At 45.2% G+C, this 17,995-nt stretch overlaps 1 protein-coding gene across 2 annotated transcripts in view; it reads right to left on the bottom strand.

Annotated features, from left to right (window-relative positions):
• TFCP2 (transcription factor CP2) overlaps positions 1-17,390 on the bottom strand; it is a 36,829-nt gene extending 19,439 nt beyond the window's left edge. For both annotated transcript variants that reach the window (XM_080939004.1, XM_080939005.1), the window contains exons 1-4: positions 16,972-17,390; positions 3,790-3,941; positions 3,308-3,384; positions 1,611-1,716 (exon numbers count right to left, since the gene is read on the bottom strand). In XM_080939004.1, coding sequence (XP_080795130.1) covers positions 1,611-1,716; positions 3,308-3,384; positions 3,790-3,941; positions 16,972-17,093 — 457 coding nt within the window. In that variant the 5' untranslated portion in view covers positions 17,094-17,390. The remainder of the gene's footprint in view (positions 1-1,610; positions 1,717-3,307; positions 3,385-3,789; positions 3,942-16,971) is intronic.
• Between the last annotated feature and the right edge of the window lie 605 nt (positions 17,391-17,995).

The following is a 17,995-nucleotide window of genomic DNA, read 5'->3' as shown; positions in this document are numbered from 1 at the left end:
TAGGGAAAATGGTATTTAGGTATAGCAAAATAGGAGACCTCAGCTGCAGACCAAGGGTAGGAGACCTTTCTGGGTGTGGCAGGCGTGGACTCAATACCAGTCAGGTTGTTGTGGTGGATCCTATGTGGCCTCATGGCACAGCCAGGAAAGGGACTTAATACCAAGCCTGACTATTGAGTTCAATCCCTAAACCCACAATGTGGAAGGAGAAAGGCCGCTAGTTCAGTTCCCAATACCTGCATGGCAGCTACAAGTCTGCAAGTCCAGAGCCAGGGGATCCGAAACCTTTGCTGGTTCCCCTGAGCACCAGATATGTTTTGCATAGACGCATATACAGGCAAAAGACCTATACACATAAAATAAAATACAACAACAAAAAAATAAAACCAGTAAGTTGGGCATGGTGGTATTATAGGCTTTTAATGTTTGCATCCGGGAGGCAGAGGCAGACAGATCTCTGTGAATTTGAGACCAGCTTGCTCTACATAGTGATTCCGGGACAGCCAGAGCTACATAGTAATAAGACCCTAAAAATAAATAAATACATAAAACAATAATTAAAATTTTAATTAAAATAATAGATCAGCCAGGCATGGTTGAACATATCTTAAATTCAAGGCCAGCCTGGTCTACATGGCAAGCTCTAGGCCAGTTAGGCCTACAGAGTAAGATCGTGTTTGAAAAATAATAGTAGTAATAATAAAATAAATCCCTAAAAAATTTGAGGCCATTCGTAAGTCAGCCGCAGAGCTTGACTGATATGCAGGACCCTGGGTTCCACACCTAACACCACAAGAAAGAAAGAGCCAAAAACTGTCACATAAGGAACTTGAAGGCTACTGGTAAAAGTATTACAGGCATTTCTCAAAAGAAGGTTAACAATGGAACTGCATGTGGCCCAGTTCTTCCTCTTCTTAGTAAGGACAGAAGCATGGCGAGCAGTAGCTCGTCAACAGACTGTACTCGAGAGATAGAGACAGGAGGATCACCGTGAGTACAACTGGGCCACAGAATGAGATCCTGCTTCACACACATAAGAAACCAAAGCAGAGACTCAAACAAATGTTGTCATGTCCATGTTTACAGGAACACTACTCAAAAGAGCCTACCAGCAAAAGCACCGCCCCACCAGGTGAGTGGGTAAGGAGAACAGTTCTGCTCTAAAACCAAAGAAAGGTTGACATATGCTACAGCATGAACGGATCTCCAGAGACACTATGCTACCTCACAGAGGACAATACTGCCCTACGGAGACAGGGCAGGAGAGTGGTTCATGAGGACTGGGGAGACAGGAATGAAAAGCCACTACTTAAAGTAGACGAATAAATACACAGTATTATTCAATGGAAAAAATGAAGTGTTATACTATATACACGAACACATTTTATATTACCACAGTTCACTCAAAAGCTTCTTGTGAACCAGTTTACTGTTCAACTTCAATCCTAAGGTTGCCTTACAAGTTCTCTTATGCCTGGGAACAACCACTTCGCCGTCCTGCGGGCTGAGCCTCTGAAGCTCAGGAATCAAAGGGAACAAGAAGCAGCGAAGCGGTCAGCTCCGGACGCACAGGCGCGGGTGCCGGCTCTGAGTGCCAGCTCCCGACTCACCTATGTCGAGAATCCTGTCTCCCGGCCGGTTCCACCTCCAGCCCTCCAGCTGCTGGTGCTCAGTGTACTGCAGTCTCCTGTCGTGGAACACTACACGGAATATGCTCTAAAGAAAGGACAGTGTCAGCCCACAGTCAGAAAACCAGTTCAGACAAACTTAGCAGAGTTGATACTAGTTGGTTTCTAGATACAATCTAAAATCTTCTGGTCTTTTTACCCACCTCTAATTTTTTTTTTATAGACAGGGTTTCTCTGTGTAGCCCTGGCTGTCCTGGAACTCACTCTGTAGACCAGGCTGGCCTCAGACTCACAGGTCTGCTTACTTCTGCTTCCCCAGGTACTGGGATTAAAAGCGTGTACCACCAACGTTGGTTTAGTTTACGTTTTGTTCATTACATGTACTTCCTTCTTTCTTTATCGGAGGGAGTGTATGCACTCCACAGAGATTCTCTCCTTAGACCATGTGGGTGGGTTCCAAGGACAGAATTTGGGTCATCTGCTCTTGGGAACAGCACTTTTCCCTGTTGAGCCACCCTGCCAGCCTTGAGCATGATTCTATGCACAACCTGTAAACAGTGGTCACAGGTCACTTCCAGTCACTGTCCTTATGCTCCTCTCCCCACCCCCTTTCACAGCCGCTGTCAAAACTCCTATACCTAGTGTCCTTTTCGTTCTCCAAATCTTTACTGTGGACAACAAACAAAAAGTAGCTGCTGAGGTTTTTGGTTTTGTTCAGGTTATTTTTCATTTTATAGACAAAGAGTGTGTAAGTCTCCTTCACAGGACAGATAGTCCTGGATGACACATGCCATTTAGCGAAGTCAATGTTCCTTTTGTCCTGCTAGAAAGGTCATTGTCTCACACGCTGTGAAGACCCGTGTCCCCAGGAAACCCCAGAAAAGCTGCTGACTCCTCTTAGACTCAGGATGTAATGAGACAGAAGGAGAGACATAAACAGTAGTTTCTGGTTTGTTACAAGGCCAGGTATCCAAAGAACCAGAAACCTAACAGCTAGGAGTACATGTAGCTCAGTGGTACAGCACCTGCCCAACATGTACTAGGCTATAGCTTTGATCCCCAGCAACCCCCCCCACACACATTCTTACTAAAATTAAAATCCTCAAGGAGCTGATTTTATGCCACCAAAAACAATCCACCAAGAAGCTGTCCAGAACAAGGCTTTGCAAGTCTGCTGCTTCTATAGCTTTGAGAATCGTGGAGGCTCAGCAGGTAAAGATGCTTACCTCTAAGACTGACAACCGTGAATCCAATCCATGGGACCCACATGGTAGAAACAGAAAGTGACTCCCTCAAGATGTCCTCTGATCACCACACTCAGTTCTTGGCATGTGTATACAAGCACAGCCACATCATTCATTTAATCCACAGGGACAGCAAGGCTTACACTGACCCCAAAGATCACCAGTTCATGTCTCTGCCAGAAAATGGTGGCAGAAAATGTGTCATTAATTCCTGTCTCTAAGGATCCAGAAGAACATAAAACAGAAAAAAAGAAATCACGACACCCATGATGGTGCAGTTTTGAAAGCTCAGCACTACACTCTACTAAACTGAGGCAGGATACGGAATTCAGGGCCAGCCTAGGATATGTCATGAGTCTTTGTCAAGAAAAAAACAAAAATTAAAACAAAACACACTCCCTTCCTAAAATCTACAAAATACTTTGCCTGTTTTACCTTCACTAACTTGCCGTTGATTTCTGGAAGCTCTCCCAGTTTCCTGTTGTCTAGCATCCGAATTTCATAAGACTGTCCTAGAAGAAAAATAATTACAGATTACGCCTATCCCGACTCACTTATCTAGACACACTCAGAAAGAAAGATTCTACAGAATGAGTAAGGTGACACTATCATCACCTACTAGAGCTGGGTGGGCCCTGTGCTAAAAGCACTTTCATATCCTTGTCACAGGTAATAGACACGACTTTCTAAGTCACTGCCAATCGGTTCTGCAGATAAGGGAAGTGAAACAGGTGGAGCCGCTTGTCCAAGGCCTGTGACTATCCACAGCAGACGGGCGGAGCGGCACCAACTAGGAGTCAGAACGCAGACTGAAAGTCTCCTAAGGGTCTAGTTGATGGGCCACACTACACATCTAAACTGACCTACAGGCACGCACGTCACACAGTGTAGACCCGGCGGGACCCAGTGGCACTGACCTTGGTTGAGGTACGTGAGGGTCTCATCGTGGAGCTTCACTGCTGGGGAGGTGGCCGCGCAGAGGACGTACTGAAAAGGCAGGATCTCGTTCTCATTATCAGGGGGCAGACTTGACTCTTCTTGCTTAAATATGGGCAATGCAAGGACATCACTGGAATAAAACAAATGACCTCTACTGACTTCTGGTAGTGGTGCGAAAGCAGATTCACGAATGAAAAATTACCTATAAAAGTCTGTGAAGAGCTGTAGTTACTATTCACCCGGTAAAGCCTCATCCAAGCCATCAGCACGAAAGTAATGACAAGCAGTTTCTGCTTAAACCACTGTGTCGGCGAAAACAATATCCAGAATCCCCAAATGTTACCTGGGAGGTGGAGGGCAGTGGCTCTGCAACGGGGAGAACCATCAGCCTGTGACTCCAGTCTCAAGGAGGATAAGGCAGGAAGACCACTTAAGCCCATGAGTCCAGGGCCAGCCTAGGAAAACAGACCAAGACTCCCACCTCTTAAAAGATAAAAGAAAACCGCACTTCCTGTCAAGCTCAGAGTCCTCGTGTCAGAGAAGCTTTGACAACACAGAAACTCATAACTCCAAGTGATGACCAAGTGGGGAAAGTGTGCCCATCCCCATCCCCAAGGCTCAGGGGACATCCCAGAAAAGGACAGAAAACACCTAAGAGAAGTGCTCTGAAATGCTGTCTTCTGGAAGGCGTGGCTGTTGCACTAGCATTGGAACACATGAGATCAAGCGGGTGAGAGCTCACAAGGCCCATGGCTAAGTGAAGTGAGAAAGGCAGTGACAGCTCTGGAAGAGGGCGGAGCCTTTCCATTAGGAGGTGTGGCCATAGGTCCGTAGTCCATGCTCCAGTACATGCCCACACCCACGTGTATGTGCTCAGAGGGAGAACTAAAAAAAACTCATTGGGTTTGGGGGCAGGAGCAGGGGATGGGGTTGGGTATAAAGTATTGAAAGAACTATGTTAGGGGAAGAGGAGGGGAAATGGAGGTGACCATTACCAAACTAGATTTTACACATGTATAAAATAGACAAAGGGAGCAGGGGGACTGAAGAAAGAAAGTAATTAAAAGGCTGGAGATGACTTAGCAGTTAAGAGCACTTGCTGCTCTTGAAGAGGACCAGGGCTTGATTGACAGCACCTATATGGTGATTTACAACCTTCGGTATTCCCAGCTCCAGGAGATCTAATGCCCTCTATGGGTACCAGGCATAACTTGTGGTACATATCCATGCATGCAAACATGTATGTATACACATAAAGTATGTATTTATTTAAATGGGACACTGGCCGAGGCGTAAGTGATGGATGCTGAGCAAACGGAGCTCATTACCTTACATGATTATTATGCCTTTGGAGCTTTTGAATGAGGAAAGCCATACCGGGCTGTGATGGGTACACAACTTAACGCCAGCACGGAGAGGCAGAGACCTGCAGATGCAGGCAGGTCTCTGTGAGCTGCAAGCCAAGCCAGGGCTATGCAGTGAGACCCTGACACAAAACAACAAAGCAAAACAAACCCCACCCAAACAACAAACAAACCCCACCCCAGAACAACAAAACAAAACAACCTTAACCTTTGGAAAAAGGGAACAGTACTGAGGAATTTTTGTTTCATTTAAAAAGATATGTATTTATCCTGTGTGTAAGTGCAATAGATGTATGCCTGGAGCTCTCAGACACCAGAAAAGGATTCCACTGCTACGAAAGTTACAGGAATTTCTTTTTTTATTTTTTTTAAAGATTTATTTATTTCATGTATGTGGTTACACTATCTTCAGACAAATCAGAAGAGGGCATCAGATCCCATTACAGATGGTTGTGAGCCACCATGTGGTTGTTGGGAATTGAACTCAGGGCCTCTGGAAGAGCAGTCAGTGCTCTAACCACTGAGCTATCTCTTCAGCCCTACAAGAATTTGTAGGTAAGAACCTAAGCAGCTAAGAACCTAACCTGGGTCCTCAGGAAGAGTATTAGGTGCTCTGAACCACTCCCCTTTGCCTTAGTTTTTAAGCCCGTTTCTTAGGTGACCTTTATCTAGAGGTCTTCGTATCTTCTTCTCTACCTTCAATCCAGACTGCTGGGGTGACAAGTGTGTACCATTATGCCCAGCTCTAAACACACATCTTCTCTCTGTGGAGTTTTTCTCCTAATGGCGTGTGTGTGTGTGTGTGTGTGTGTGTGTGTGTGTGTGTGTGTGTACACGTGTGCACATTGAGAGGAGGGTATTCCTCTGGCAAAAAAGCCCAAGAAGATCAGAGATCCAGCCTTATCTCAACCATACTCCCTTGAGATAGGACTCCCCACTGAACCAGCGCTAGGGCTAGGGTAAGTGGCTACCAGGCCCTGAAATCCTGTCTCCACACTCACACAGAGTCTCGGGCAAGCACATAGCCATGCCTGGCTTAGGTAGAAAAGGAACAGCAGGAGACATCAGCTCCACAGAGCATAGCATCAGTGAGGTTCTGGTTTGACCCATAGCACCATGGGAGAAACACAACTAAAGAAAAATGCCAGATTTACATATGTGGGCTTTGGTGGTACATGTGCAATTTCCTCTCTCAGGATACTGAGTCTTCTTCACAGCCAGTGTTGGCCCTAAACTAGAGATCCTCCTGTCCCCATCTCCAAGTGCTGGGACTAAAGCCCTCTGTCACTGCACCGGGACATGCACAGTGCTCTCCCTCTCCTCGGTCTGTAACTGTGTGTGTTCTGTCCAGATGGGTACAGTTGAGGGTTCAAAGTGAGGCTGTAGAGAAAAGTTAGCATTAAAATGACTCACTGCTTGGTACCTTATGGTGTGGCTCACAGCCATCTGTAGCCCCAGTTCTGGGTATCCAACCGCTTCTTCTGGCCTCCACAGGCACTAGACACACACATGGTACATGCATACATGTATGCAAACACTCATACATATAAAGTTTAAAAAAGAAAGAGAGAAAGAAAAAGAGCGGGAAAAGCCCAGTGTGATGGCACACACCTGTAATTCCAACACCAGGGAGGATGAAGGATCCTGATATCAAAGCCAGTGTGGGCTATCTGAGAAACAAGAAAATCTACCCTTTCTAGGGAGTGCTAGTCAGGGAGAAATACTCTTGTTCCTGGAGACAATTTAAAACCAGACACTATTTCTATAAAAAAAAATTTAAGACCAGATACAACAAACACTTTAGAACACAAGACATACATTCAGAAACCTTGTTGGGGGCTCAGAGAAGGCTCAGCAGTTAAGAGCACTGGCTGCTCTTCCAGAGGTCCTGAGTTCAATTCCCAGCAACCACATGGTGGCTCACAACCATCTAATGAACTGATGCCCTCTTTTGGTGTGTCTGAAGGCAGCTACAGTGTAAACATACATAAAATAAATAGAGAGAAAAAAGAAACAGTATTGGGCATTGGGAGACTTCACTGTGACATCACCCTCAAACATCATCTCCGCTGGCTTCTGTGAAAGGTTAGTGATTACCAGGAATCAAGGTAAATTGGCTTTTGACATAGCAACAGGCCAACCCGCATTAACGTAGTTTGGTACTCTCCTCAATCTCAGTGTCTGGGGAGGCTAAGAGACAGATCCCAGTCTCAGCAGCGTGTGGCACTGCACTTAACCCTCCACAACTAAGCACAGATCTGTCATTTAAGGTTGAGATTCTAAAATTATTCAAAGCAGGACAGATATGTCTACATCCATAGGAGGTTTAGGTTACACTTACACACACACTGCACATACTCGGGTTAGAGGACAGCTTCCTGGAGTCTGTCCTCTCCGTGTATCACATGGTTTCCAGGAATGGAACTTGGGTCATCAGACTTAGTATCGAGCACCTTTACCTACTGAGCCATTCCACGAGCCCCTCAAATATTTCACAATCTAGAATTATTATTGTTTATTATTATTAGTTTCTTTACTGTTGGAGAAAAAAAAAACAAAAGAAGAAAAACAAAAAAAAAAAAACCATTCAGTTCTACAATCCTAGAGATGGAGACTTAAAGATTCTCTGTAAATACACCCTAGGCCCCTGCTTATTCTTTAAAAAAAAAAAAAAGAATTAAAAAAGAACCAATATGGAAGTAAAAAACCAGTGTGCTGGCTTGGTTAATTTGACAGAGCTAAAGTCATCCATTTTCTTAACCAATGGGGGAGGCTCTGGCCCATTGTGGTTGGTACCATCCTGGGTTGGTGGTCCTGGATTCTATAAAACAAGTACTGAGTAAGCCATGGAGAGCAAGTCCATAAGCAGCACCCCTCCATGGCGTTTGCATCAGCTCCTGCCTCTAGGTTCCTGCCCTGTGTGAATTCTTGACTGGTTAGTGTAAGCTAAATAAACCCTTTCTTCCTCAAGTTGCTTTGGTCATGGTGTTCCACTACACAGCAACAGTAACCCTAACTAGACACCAGCTCTTGTCACACACTCGCACACACGACAGAAAAGCAGAGAAAGAATCCGTGAGAGCAGAGTAATTCGGGATAAATGTTATCAGGAGGAGCATGTCACACGATACCCGTTGCTAGGTATAATTAATATGTACAGATGCAAGGAAAAAGGCTGTTCTCTCTCAGGGGGAAGCTGACTACACATTAGGAAAACCCATTCTGAAGACTCAGGAGTCTCTCCAATGTGTCAGGAAGCATTCTATTGTATCAAATTGCTTCATTCATTGAGTTCATTTCAATGAAGGGATCTGAAGGGCTGGCTTCTCTGTGCTTAGTGTATTACTGATGGGACCTGATATTTCTGCAGAACCATTCTGATGTACACTGTCAATTTGGCACATCAATTTTTTTTAGGAGGAATGGTTTTTGGGGGGCACTGAGATTTTTTTTGGTTTGTTTTTAAGACTGAGTCTCTCTACTTAGCCCTGGATGTCCTGAACTCACTCTGTAGACCAGGCTGACTTGGACTCACAAAGATCCACCTGCCTTTGCTTTCTGAGTGTTAGGATTAAAGGTGTTCATTCACCACCATGCCCGGCCAATTTGACGTGCTTTAACCAAACATAAAGGTATAGAGAACTCATTTGGTATTAGGATAACCTGAGTGCTAGAGATGTAGTTGGTACAGTGCTTGCCTAGCATGCGCAAGAACCAGCGTATGATGTGTATCCTGGCATAAACCAAGAAGAGCAGATCAGCCCTTTAATCCTACACTTGGGAGGTAAAGGCAGGAGGATCAGACCTAGTGATATGGCTCGGTGGATAAAAGCACTTGCCACCTGTACTGGCTGGTTTTGTGTCAACTCGACACAAGCTAGAGTTATCACAGAGAAAGGAGCCTCTGTGATAACACTAAGGAAATGCCTCCATGAGATCCAGCTGTAAGGCAGTTTCTCAACTAGTGATCAAGGGGGGAGGGCCCAGCCCATTGTGGGTGGAGCCATCCCTGGGCTGGTAGACCTGGGTTCTATAAGAAAGCAGGCTGAGCAAGCCAGGGGAAACAAGCCAGTAAGTGACATCCCTCCATGGCCTCTGCATCAGCTCCTGCTTCCTGACCTGCTTGGGTTCCAGTCCTGACTTCCTTGGGTGATGAACAGCAATGTGGAAGTGTAAGCTGAATGAACCCTTTGCTCCCCAGCTTGCTTCGTGGTCATGATGTTTGTGCAGGAACAGAAACCCTGACTGGGACATCACCAAACACAAACATGCCACACAAACAGACAAATGGATGATCGTCAGCTACAGTAAGCTCATGACCACGCTGGTATACAAGAAAGCCTGTTGTGAAAAACATGGCTGTGGAGTTCAGAGTGTTGAGAAGCACAGGAGTGACAGTAAACAGCACACTACGGAGGCTGCTGCACACGGTGGATGGACACATTGCCCTCCTGGTCTATGGCAATGACTGGTCTCCAGTTCTAACTCTGCTTTAGCCTTTTTCCTTCAGGCCCACCAGCTGTTAGGATGCTCTCTTCTAGAAAGAGCCCAGAGAACCGAGAGGGACAGGTGTAGAGTCTGGCAAAATCAATGCGTAGGAGATAAAGATGCCTGCCACAGTGCCCAGACTCTTTAAAGGAGGAAGAAACATACTTTATCGGCAGTACGGTTAGAGCATCAGCTGGAAGCTGAGCTGGAAGCTAGCATAGGCTACCTACAACCTTGTCTCAAAAAAAACCTAGCACCAAACTGAGGCTTGTGCATTAAACCTAAGTATTCAGGGGAGACTCAGGGAAGGTCACAGATTGAGGGAAGCCTGAATTACACAGGGAAACCAGGTCTTACAAAAGCAAACACATTAATATTTAATAAGTAACACAAGCTGAATCATTATATTTTGAGATGGTTATGTATTTTAATTCCCTAAATAATATAAGACTTTTTAAAATATACCATGTTCGGCTGGTGAGTTGGCTCAGTGGTTAAGAGCACTGAATGCTCTTCCAGAGGTCCTGAGTTCAATTCCCAGCAACCACATGGTGGCTCACAACCATCTGTAATGGGATCTGATGCCGTCTTCTGGTGTGTCTGAGGATAACTACAGTGTGCTCATATAAGAAAAAACAAAAAACCAAAAACCAATGTTCTCAAGTTTCGTCTATCTGTCTCTCTCTTCTCCCCTCCCCTCCGTCTCTGTGGTGTGTGTGTGTGTGTTCGCGCATGTGTGTTCTCATATACCTAGCACCTTCCATTGTCTATTCATTCTCACCACTACTAAGTTTTGCTGGGAGCAGAGAACTCTGTAGAGGCTTACCTGCTACCTTAATAAATTACTAAGTATAAGTAATTTACTCTAGGTGGCGATAGTAAGTGTCTTGAATCCCAGTACAGGTGGATTTCTGAGTTTGAGGCAGCGTGGTACAGACCAGCCAAGGCTACACAGAGAACCATCTCAATTCCCACTCCCCAACCATTAAAAAAAAAAAAAAAAAAAAAAAAATCAGAAAGAGCACAAATAAATGGCTTAATGATGCAATTCAAAAAAGCTAGAAAAACAAATACAAACCCAGTTGATGGCAAGAAATAATCAAGCAGAAATAAAAAACGAACAAAACAAAGCCAGAAAAAAAGAAAACAGTCCAAAGAATCAATAAATCTTAGAGCTGTTTTCTTTAGATGAAAACAGCTCTAAGACCCTTGGCCCAATTAATGAGAAGAAATAGACAACTCGAATTAACAAAGTCAGAAACGAACATGAAAACACAACAATAAACATCAAAGAAATTCAGAATAATACACAGGAGTATTTTTTAAAACTTGCACTCAGGTTGTGTATGATGACACACACCTTTAATCCCAGCACTCAGGAGGAAAAGGCAGTCAGCTCTCTGTGAGTTTGAAGCCAGCTGACCTACAGAGCAAGTTCGAGGACAGTCATGGCTATTTCACAAAGAAACCCTGTCTCAAAAAGCTAAACAAGCAAACAAAGGAAGCTTGTATTCCAATTAAGCAGCAAAACATAAAAGAAATTAATTTCTAGACTCACCACCAAGAGGAAACCAAGAAGTCAACAGCCTAAACAGACCCACAACAAATGAGGGGACTGAAATAGTACTAACAAGACCTTCCAGCTAAGAAAGAAAAAACATTCCTGACCAGACACGGGTCCACAGCGGAATTCTACCAGAACTATTGAAACTATTAAGAATAAAGAAAGAAACAGAAGGAACATTTTCAGACCCCTGCTTTATCAATCTAATACCTACACCAGGGTCAGACACAGCAACAACAGCAAAGAAAACTATAGGCCAATATTCCTGATGAACAAAGACCCAAAAATACACAATACAATACTTCCAAACAGAATACAGTCAAAGATCAAAAAAACTATTCACCAAGTTGGCTTTATCTCTGAAATTCAGGGATGGCTCAACATATGCACGTCAAGAAATGCAATAAACTACGTTAATGGGCTAAAGACAAAAGTCCCATGTCTATATGAATAGAAGCAGAAAGGGCCTTTTATAAAATCAAGCATACCTTGATGATAAAAGTCCTAGAAATCCAGGAAGAAAGGGTCCATGCCTCAACATAATAAAAGCCATATACAAGAAGCCCACAGCCAGCTGCATCCTCAATCACTGGCCCTCAGCCTTCCTAACACTATGTCCCTTTTCCACAGCTCCAAATGCTGTGCTGACCCCCAGCCATAAGATTATTTTGTGGCTACTTCCTAACTGTACTTTTGTTACTGTTATAAATCGTAATGTAAGTATCTGATATGGGGTTGCAGCCCACAGGTTGAGAACTGCTGTCACCCATGGAGTCAGGACAGGACAGACACCGCTATTCTATTCCTTTTCAGCTCTGCATTGAAGCACTAGCTGGAGCAATGAGGCAGGAGGAGGTCATCAACCCACCCCTATTTGCAGGATCCCAAAAGTCTACTTGGGATGTAGAAACAAATTCAGGAATGTGGAAGGATGCAGAGTCAACTTACACATATCAAATGGCTTTTCTATACACCAATAATAAATATACAGATAGGGAGCTCATGGACACATTCCCATTTACAGAATCAAAGAAAATAAAATTATCTAGAAATAAACCTATCCAAGAAATGCAAGACCTGGGACTGACTGCTCTCCCAGAGTACCTGAGTTCAATTCCCAGCAATCACACGGTGGCTCAAAACTATCTGTAATGGGATCTGATGCCCTCTTCTGGTGTGTCTGAAGACAGCGATGGTATACTCACACATAAAAATAAAAAAGAAAGAAATGCCGGACCTCAACAGTGAAAACGTTAAACCTCTGGAGGGATAGAGACACTAGAGAATGGAGAGACAGCCGATGCTCGTGGATTGGGAATCAACATTGTGAAATGACAGTGCACACATTCAATCGATCCCAATCAAAACCCCCATCTCGCTCTTTACACAAGCAGAAAACAACTATCCTGAAATTCATATGCAACCTCAGACAGCCAAATCAATCCTCAACAAAAAGAACAGTGCTGGGGGGTTACCACTCAGATCTTATGATACAGTACAGGGCCACAGAGATGACGCCACACAGACATGTGTACCAACAGAACAAAACTGAAGACCCAAAAATACCCAGAGATAACATCAGCTACTTAACACTCCCAATGAGGCTTAAGACAGACGTGGAGAAAAGAAAGCATCGTCATGGCGTTGGGAGAACAGGTTGCACACAGGTGGAGTGACATTAGGCATGTGTCCATCACGATGCACAAAAACTAACTCAAATGGATTAAGCCCTAATTCTGAAACTGCCAGAATAAAAGAAGGCAGTGTCCTACATCTCCTAAGAATGGGACGTCACAAAACTAAGAAGTGCGCAGGGAAAGACAATCCCCTGGGCTGGACAGAAGGACAGAGGCCCATGTGTAAGAGCACTGGCTGTCCTAAGTTTAATTCCCTGATCCCACATGGTGGCTCAGTCATCTGGAACTCCAGTCCTAGGGGATCCAACACCTTCTGATTTCCATGAGGAAAACATCTGACATCAACCTCTGGCCTCCACACAGATGTGCATGAACACCCCTCCTACATACACACCACACACAAACATGCATGAGCACACACGAGCCAAACTCAAGCACACAGAGACACAAATGGACAGACAGACAGACGGACACACACTGACCAGGACTTGGAATATAGTTGGTAGAATGCTTGCCTAACACTCACAAAGTGCTGGGCTTGGTCACTAGTTACCACATAGCCTGGGTGTGGTGACAGAGGCTGGTAATCCCCACACTCGGCAGAGGCAGGTGGAGTTCCATAAACTAGAGGCCAGCAGGTCTACAGAACACCAGAGCTTCACAAAGAAACCGTCTTGAAAAACAAACAAACAAAAACAAAAAAAAAAAAAGAGAGACATTCAAGGTCATCTTCAGCTAACCGTTGGAAGCTAAGGTGGAGTACCTGATATCCCAGCTAACAATGACAACAACACCCTGGTCAAGTCAGATATAAACTTACTCAGACAACTTATATAGTATTAAAAGTTCAATGAAAGAAGTATGAATCAGCCAAGGCTTACCTTGAAACATGCCAAGTGAAAGCCTTCTCACTTTATGTGTGCATTTTACAGGATCAGCTCTTAGCAGACCACCAATCTCATTCCAACACTGCTAACTCTGCGTCACCAGCCGTCCTCATTAGGTGCCACAGTAAGGGGAGGGATAACACAACCATGTTCATGGGGTTTGAAAGTTAAATATTCTAGGGGCTGACAATTTTGATAGCCAATAGGAATCTGTATTTGTTTTCTAGTAACTAAGACAACCCATATCTAGAGTTTGTTATAGTGTTGTGCCTTAAAATTTCTTTTTAGGTCAAAAGGGCCCACAAGTTCATGATTGCTTTGTCTTCTTTATCTTGCATTTACGTTTTCATCTTTGCCCATGCACATAAATAATTTTTTAAAGAGATACAGGAAGTTACAGGTGAGGAAACTTTGGTAAAGAAGGATGAAGAGAAAATGCGCTTAGATGAGAAAGGACATCTTATGTGTGCATGTGTAAAGGCAGAGATGGGGGTGTCCTGCTCTACCTTTGAGACAGGGTCTTCTCACAGAACTGTTTCTTCAGATAGGCATGCTAGGCTGAGAGTCACAGGGATCCTGGGGTAAAGAGTGCATGGGGCAGCAATTATGGAGTAAGAAGTACATGGGCAGCTACTCCTGACTTTCTCATGAGGTTGCTGGGGACTCAAACTCAGATGTTCTTGTACAGAATATGCTTGTAAAGCAGGGTCCACTGGCAATCTCCCCAGACCAAAAAAGGGATTTGGTTTTATTTACTTAGTCTTTGTCCTGCAACTCACTCTGTAGACCAGCTGGCCACACAAACTCACAGAGACACACCTGCCCTTGCCCTCCTGAGTGCTGGGATTAAAGGCATGTGCCACCATCACCAGCAAAAAGATTTTAGTCCTAGGGATTTTTCAAAATAGAAAAGTCAGGACAAAAATCAAGCTTAAGCACATCATAAAAAGTCTGATTAACTTGTTCTTAAAAAAAAAAAAAGACTGTATAAAAAGATAAACCTTGAAGATTTGTGTGTGTGCATATGTATGTATGTTATATTAGCTGTATTGCTATGTGGTCTGATGGCCCAAGAAACGACACTCTATTCCAGTTTTCCAAAAACTGTCTCCGAGCTTGGGCCGTCCCACGTTCTCAGGTTGTTGCGGTGGAGACTTCCAGTCCCTGCACAGGTCTGGTCTGCATCACTCTCCAGCACCAAAGTCCTTGTAGAAAACACATTTTTAGCCTTAAACGTCTGGGGATGGGGGGGAATTACAAGAGGAGAGAAAGACAATAAAATGTAGAGGAAAATGGGAAGGAAGGGAGTGAAGCTAAAGAATCGATCAGGTGATGAGTCAAGGCCTTGCTACCAAGTCCGAGTTCCAGCCTAGAATCCACACGATGCAAGGACACAAGCAATTCCCAGTTGCCCCTTGACCTCCACAAATGCACGCACGCGTGCACACACACACACAAATGGGAGGGAGGAATTCCAACACAAGTAACTAGATTTTGTGTGAAGACTATCAACACAGAAAGACTACAAACAAAGAAATAAAATTATTTATGTAGGAAAGAATGTTAAAATAGTAACGATCCAGGGCTGCAGAGATGGCTCAGTAGTTAAGAGCACTGACTGCTCTTCCAGAGGTCCTGAGTTCAAATCCTAGCAACATGGTGGCTCACAACCATCTGTAATAGGATCTGGTGCCCTCTTCTGTTGTGTCTGAAGACAACAATGGTATACTCATATACATAAAATAAATAAAAATTTTTAAAAAGTAACAATCCATGTTTAAGACCTGAACCTATATCACCTTCAAATACAGTCTTCCTACTTTCTCAGATATTTTCTGTGAATCCCAAAACAAGGCTTAAATTTTTTGTTTACAGTTAAAACATCTTAATTTTTGAAACCTTTTAGGACCTAAGAGTGTGCCCATGCATGATCCACAACCTGTTGTAAGGTTTCTTAAAAATTCTGTTTACGAACAACCAAAGAGGTGAATGAATTGAACAAAACCATCCTGGATCTAAAAACGGAAATAGAAACAATAAAGAAATCACAAAGGAAAAAAATCTGTTTAGTACAACTTCGGGCACCACCAAAACCACTAAATTAGTTACTGTACAGACAGTTTTGATCCCTTGAGAAGCCGAGCCCCTCTCTCAGGTGTGTCTTTCTTTCCTGAGCACACCTCATTTTCATTAGTCCCCCATGTGGTGATGGATGTTGAAGACCTTTTAATAAACTTCAACTCTGCCCCATAGTGACTTATCCTGAAATCTTTTTCTGTGACAAAGTCAAAAATACAGCTTCAGGCCGGGGCTGCGGTGGTGCTTGCTTTAATCTCAGCTGTTGGGAGGCAGAGGCAGGCAGATCTCTGAGTTTGAGGCCAACCCGGCCTACAGAGATCCTGGACAACCAGGGTTTCACAGAGAAACCCTGTCTCAAAGTAAATAAATAAATAAATAAATAAATAAATAAATAAATAAATAAATAAACAAACAAACAAACAAACCCCAGCTTTACCTAAGCTGCGGTTCCTGAGGGGAAGAAAACTCCTCCAGCTGCTCGAGCCTTGTGGAGCAGAGTTCTTCACCATCTTTCCTGACAAAAGGATATTTTTGCCTGATGCATAGGTGTCTAGAAACATCGAAAAGTTATCTTTGCCTTTTTTAAAGGCAGAATCTCAGGTAGCCCGTGCTGGCCTTACTATGTAGCCAAGCATAGCCTTGAACTCCTAACCCCCCACTCGCTAAGTGCTGGGACTTCAGTTCTGCGCCAGTATACAAGGCTTTCTTTGTCACTTTTTACAACATTCTCAGCTCAAGTTTCCCTGAAAGAGAACCTTAAAACAAGTCTGTTGTAGGAGACAGACTTGTGGACTTCTTGCCCAAGGTCTCCCGTCTCTTCCCAACAAGTAGTCAACCTTGAGCCTCAGTTCCCAACTGCCCAACTTCCTTAGCCATCTCTGCCCCTTCCTTCTTCACATGAATCCAATCAGTGCCCAAGCCTCCCACACCAGCGGGATGCAAGGGCCCTACAGAGTTGACTCTTCCTAGAGTCTTTTTCCTTTACCACACGGTCCTCAAACCAAAGGGGGAAAAGAAGTCTGCCCATCACGCCGCAGGCGGTTTTCTAAACCGCACAGCCGCCGTCCCACTTTACAAGATCCTACCTTTGTTATTGAGAAGGTGAGGTCTGGGAGGTGGGGGTGGGGGGGATCTCACTCACCTCATACTGTAAGCACCGGCACCCAGTTCCTGGCCAATGCCAGACAGGCTAGCATCAAAGTCCTGCACCAGCCCCGACTCGATCACTTCGTCAGCTAGCGGCAGCTTCAGAGCCCAGGCCATCCCGGCTCTTTCCCTGCCCTAGCAGGCGCCGACTCCGGTACAAAGGCGAGGAGGAGTGTAACTCTACCCGGCAGAGACAGGACAGTAGTAGTCAGCTACAAACCCGGCTCCGCGCGCAGCACCCCGAGCCTGACCTACGGGCTGCACCCCGGCTGCTCCTCGGGTGCCCCGGTGACAGGAATCGCTCTCGTTCCGCTCTCGGGGGCGAGAGGCACCGGGTCCCGCCGGAGCTCAGCAGGACTCGGGCTCTCCAAAGCCCACCGCCCGTTCAGCGTCCTCCGCTCAGCCTCAAAGCGGAGACGCGCTGCTCGCCGGAGACTCCGAGCGTCCCCTCCGCCCCCTTACGTGGAAAAAGCTCCTCCCTCCGGGCATCTGCGCTTTCCCTCAGGCCTCGCTTCCGGTCAGTCTGATAACTTCCGGTCAGCGGTTCTCCCCCCCACCCCCTACTCCGCCCTCAGAACCCAGGGTTCTGCGGAGCCGTCCCCACGCCCACCTTAGCCCCCACGACCGACTGAAAGCGTGGACAGCGAAAGTTCGGCGCAGACTCCCCAGCGCAAACCGGCACCAGCGCCAACCAATCAGGACGGTCTCTGTAGCCTGGTGTGACGTCACCTTATCATTGACCAATGAGAAGGAGACTGGCTCTGCCTCCGTAGCGGTGATAGGCTATCAACGCAAAGGTTCCGCCTCCGAAGTGGTGGGCGGGCTCAGTGCCTAGGTGTGAACCCGTGTCGCAGGCTCTCAGCCCTGACCATCGAGCTGCGGTTCTAGCTTTAGATAGCCCGCGTCCAGTCCCGGAGGGACTTTCCTTCCCGGGTGTCCCGTCCTAAACTGTCCTCATTTGCCTTTCCTTATCTTCACCCTTCTCGCTAACGCATCTGCGCAGGAGACAAGGAAAAGTG

The sequence above is a fragment of the Micromys minutus genome (genome assembly GCF_963924665.1).
Source record: "Micromys minutus genome assembly, chromosome: 27".
In the NCBI taxonomy this organism is placed as follows: Eukaryota; Metazoa; Chordata; class Mammalia; order Rodentia; family Muridae; genus Micromys; species Micromys minutus.
This window is presented reverse-complemented; position numbering and strand designations above follow the sequence as displayed.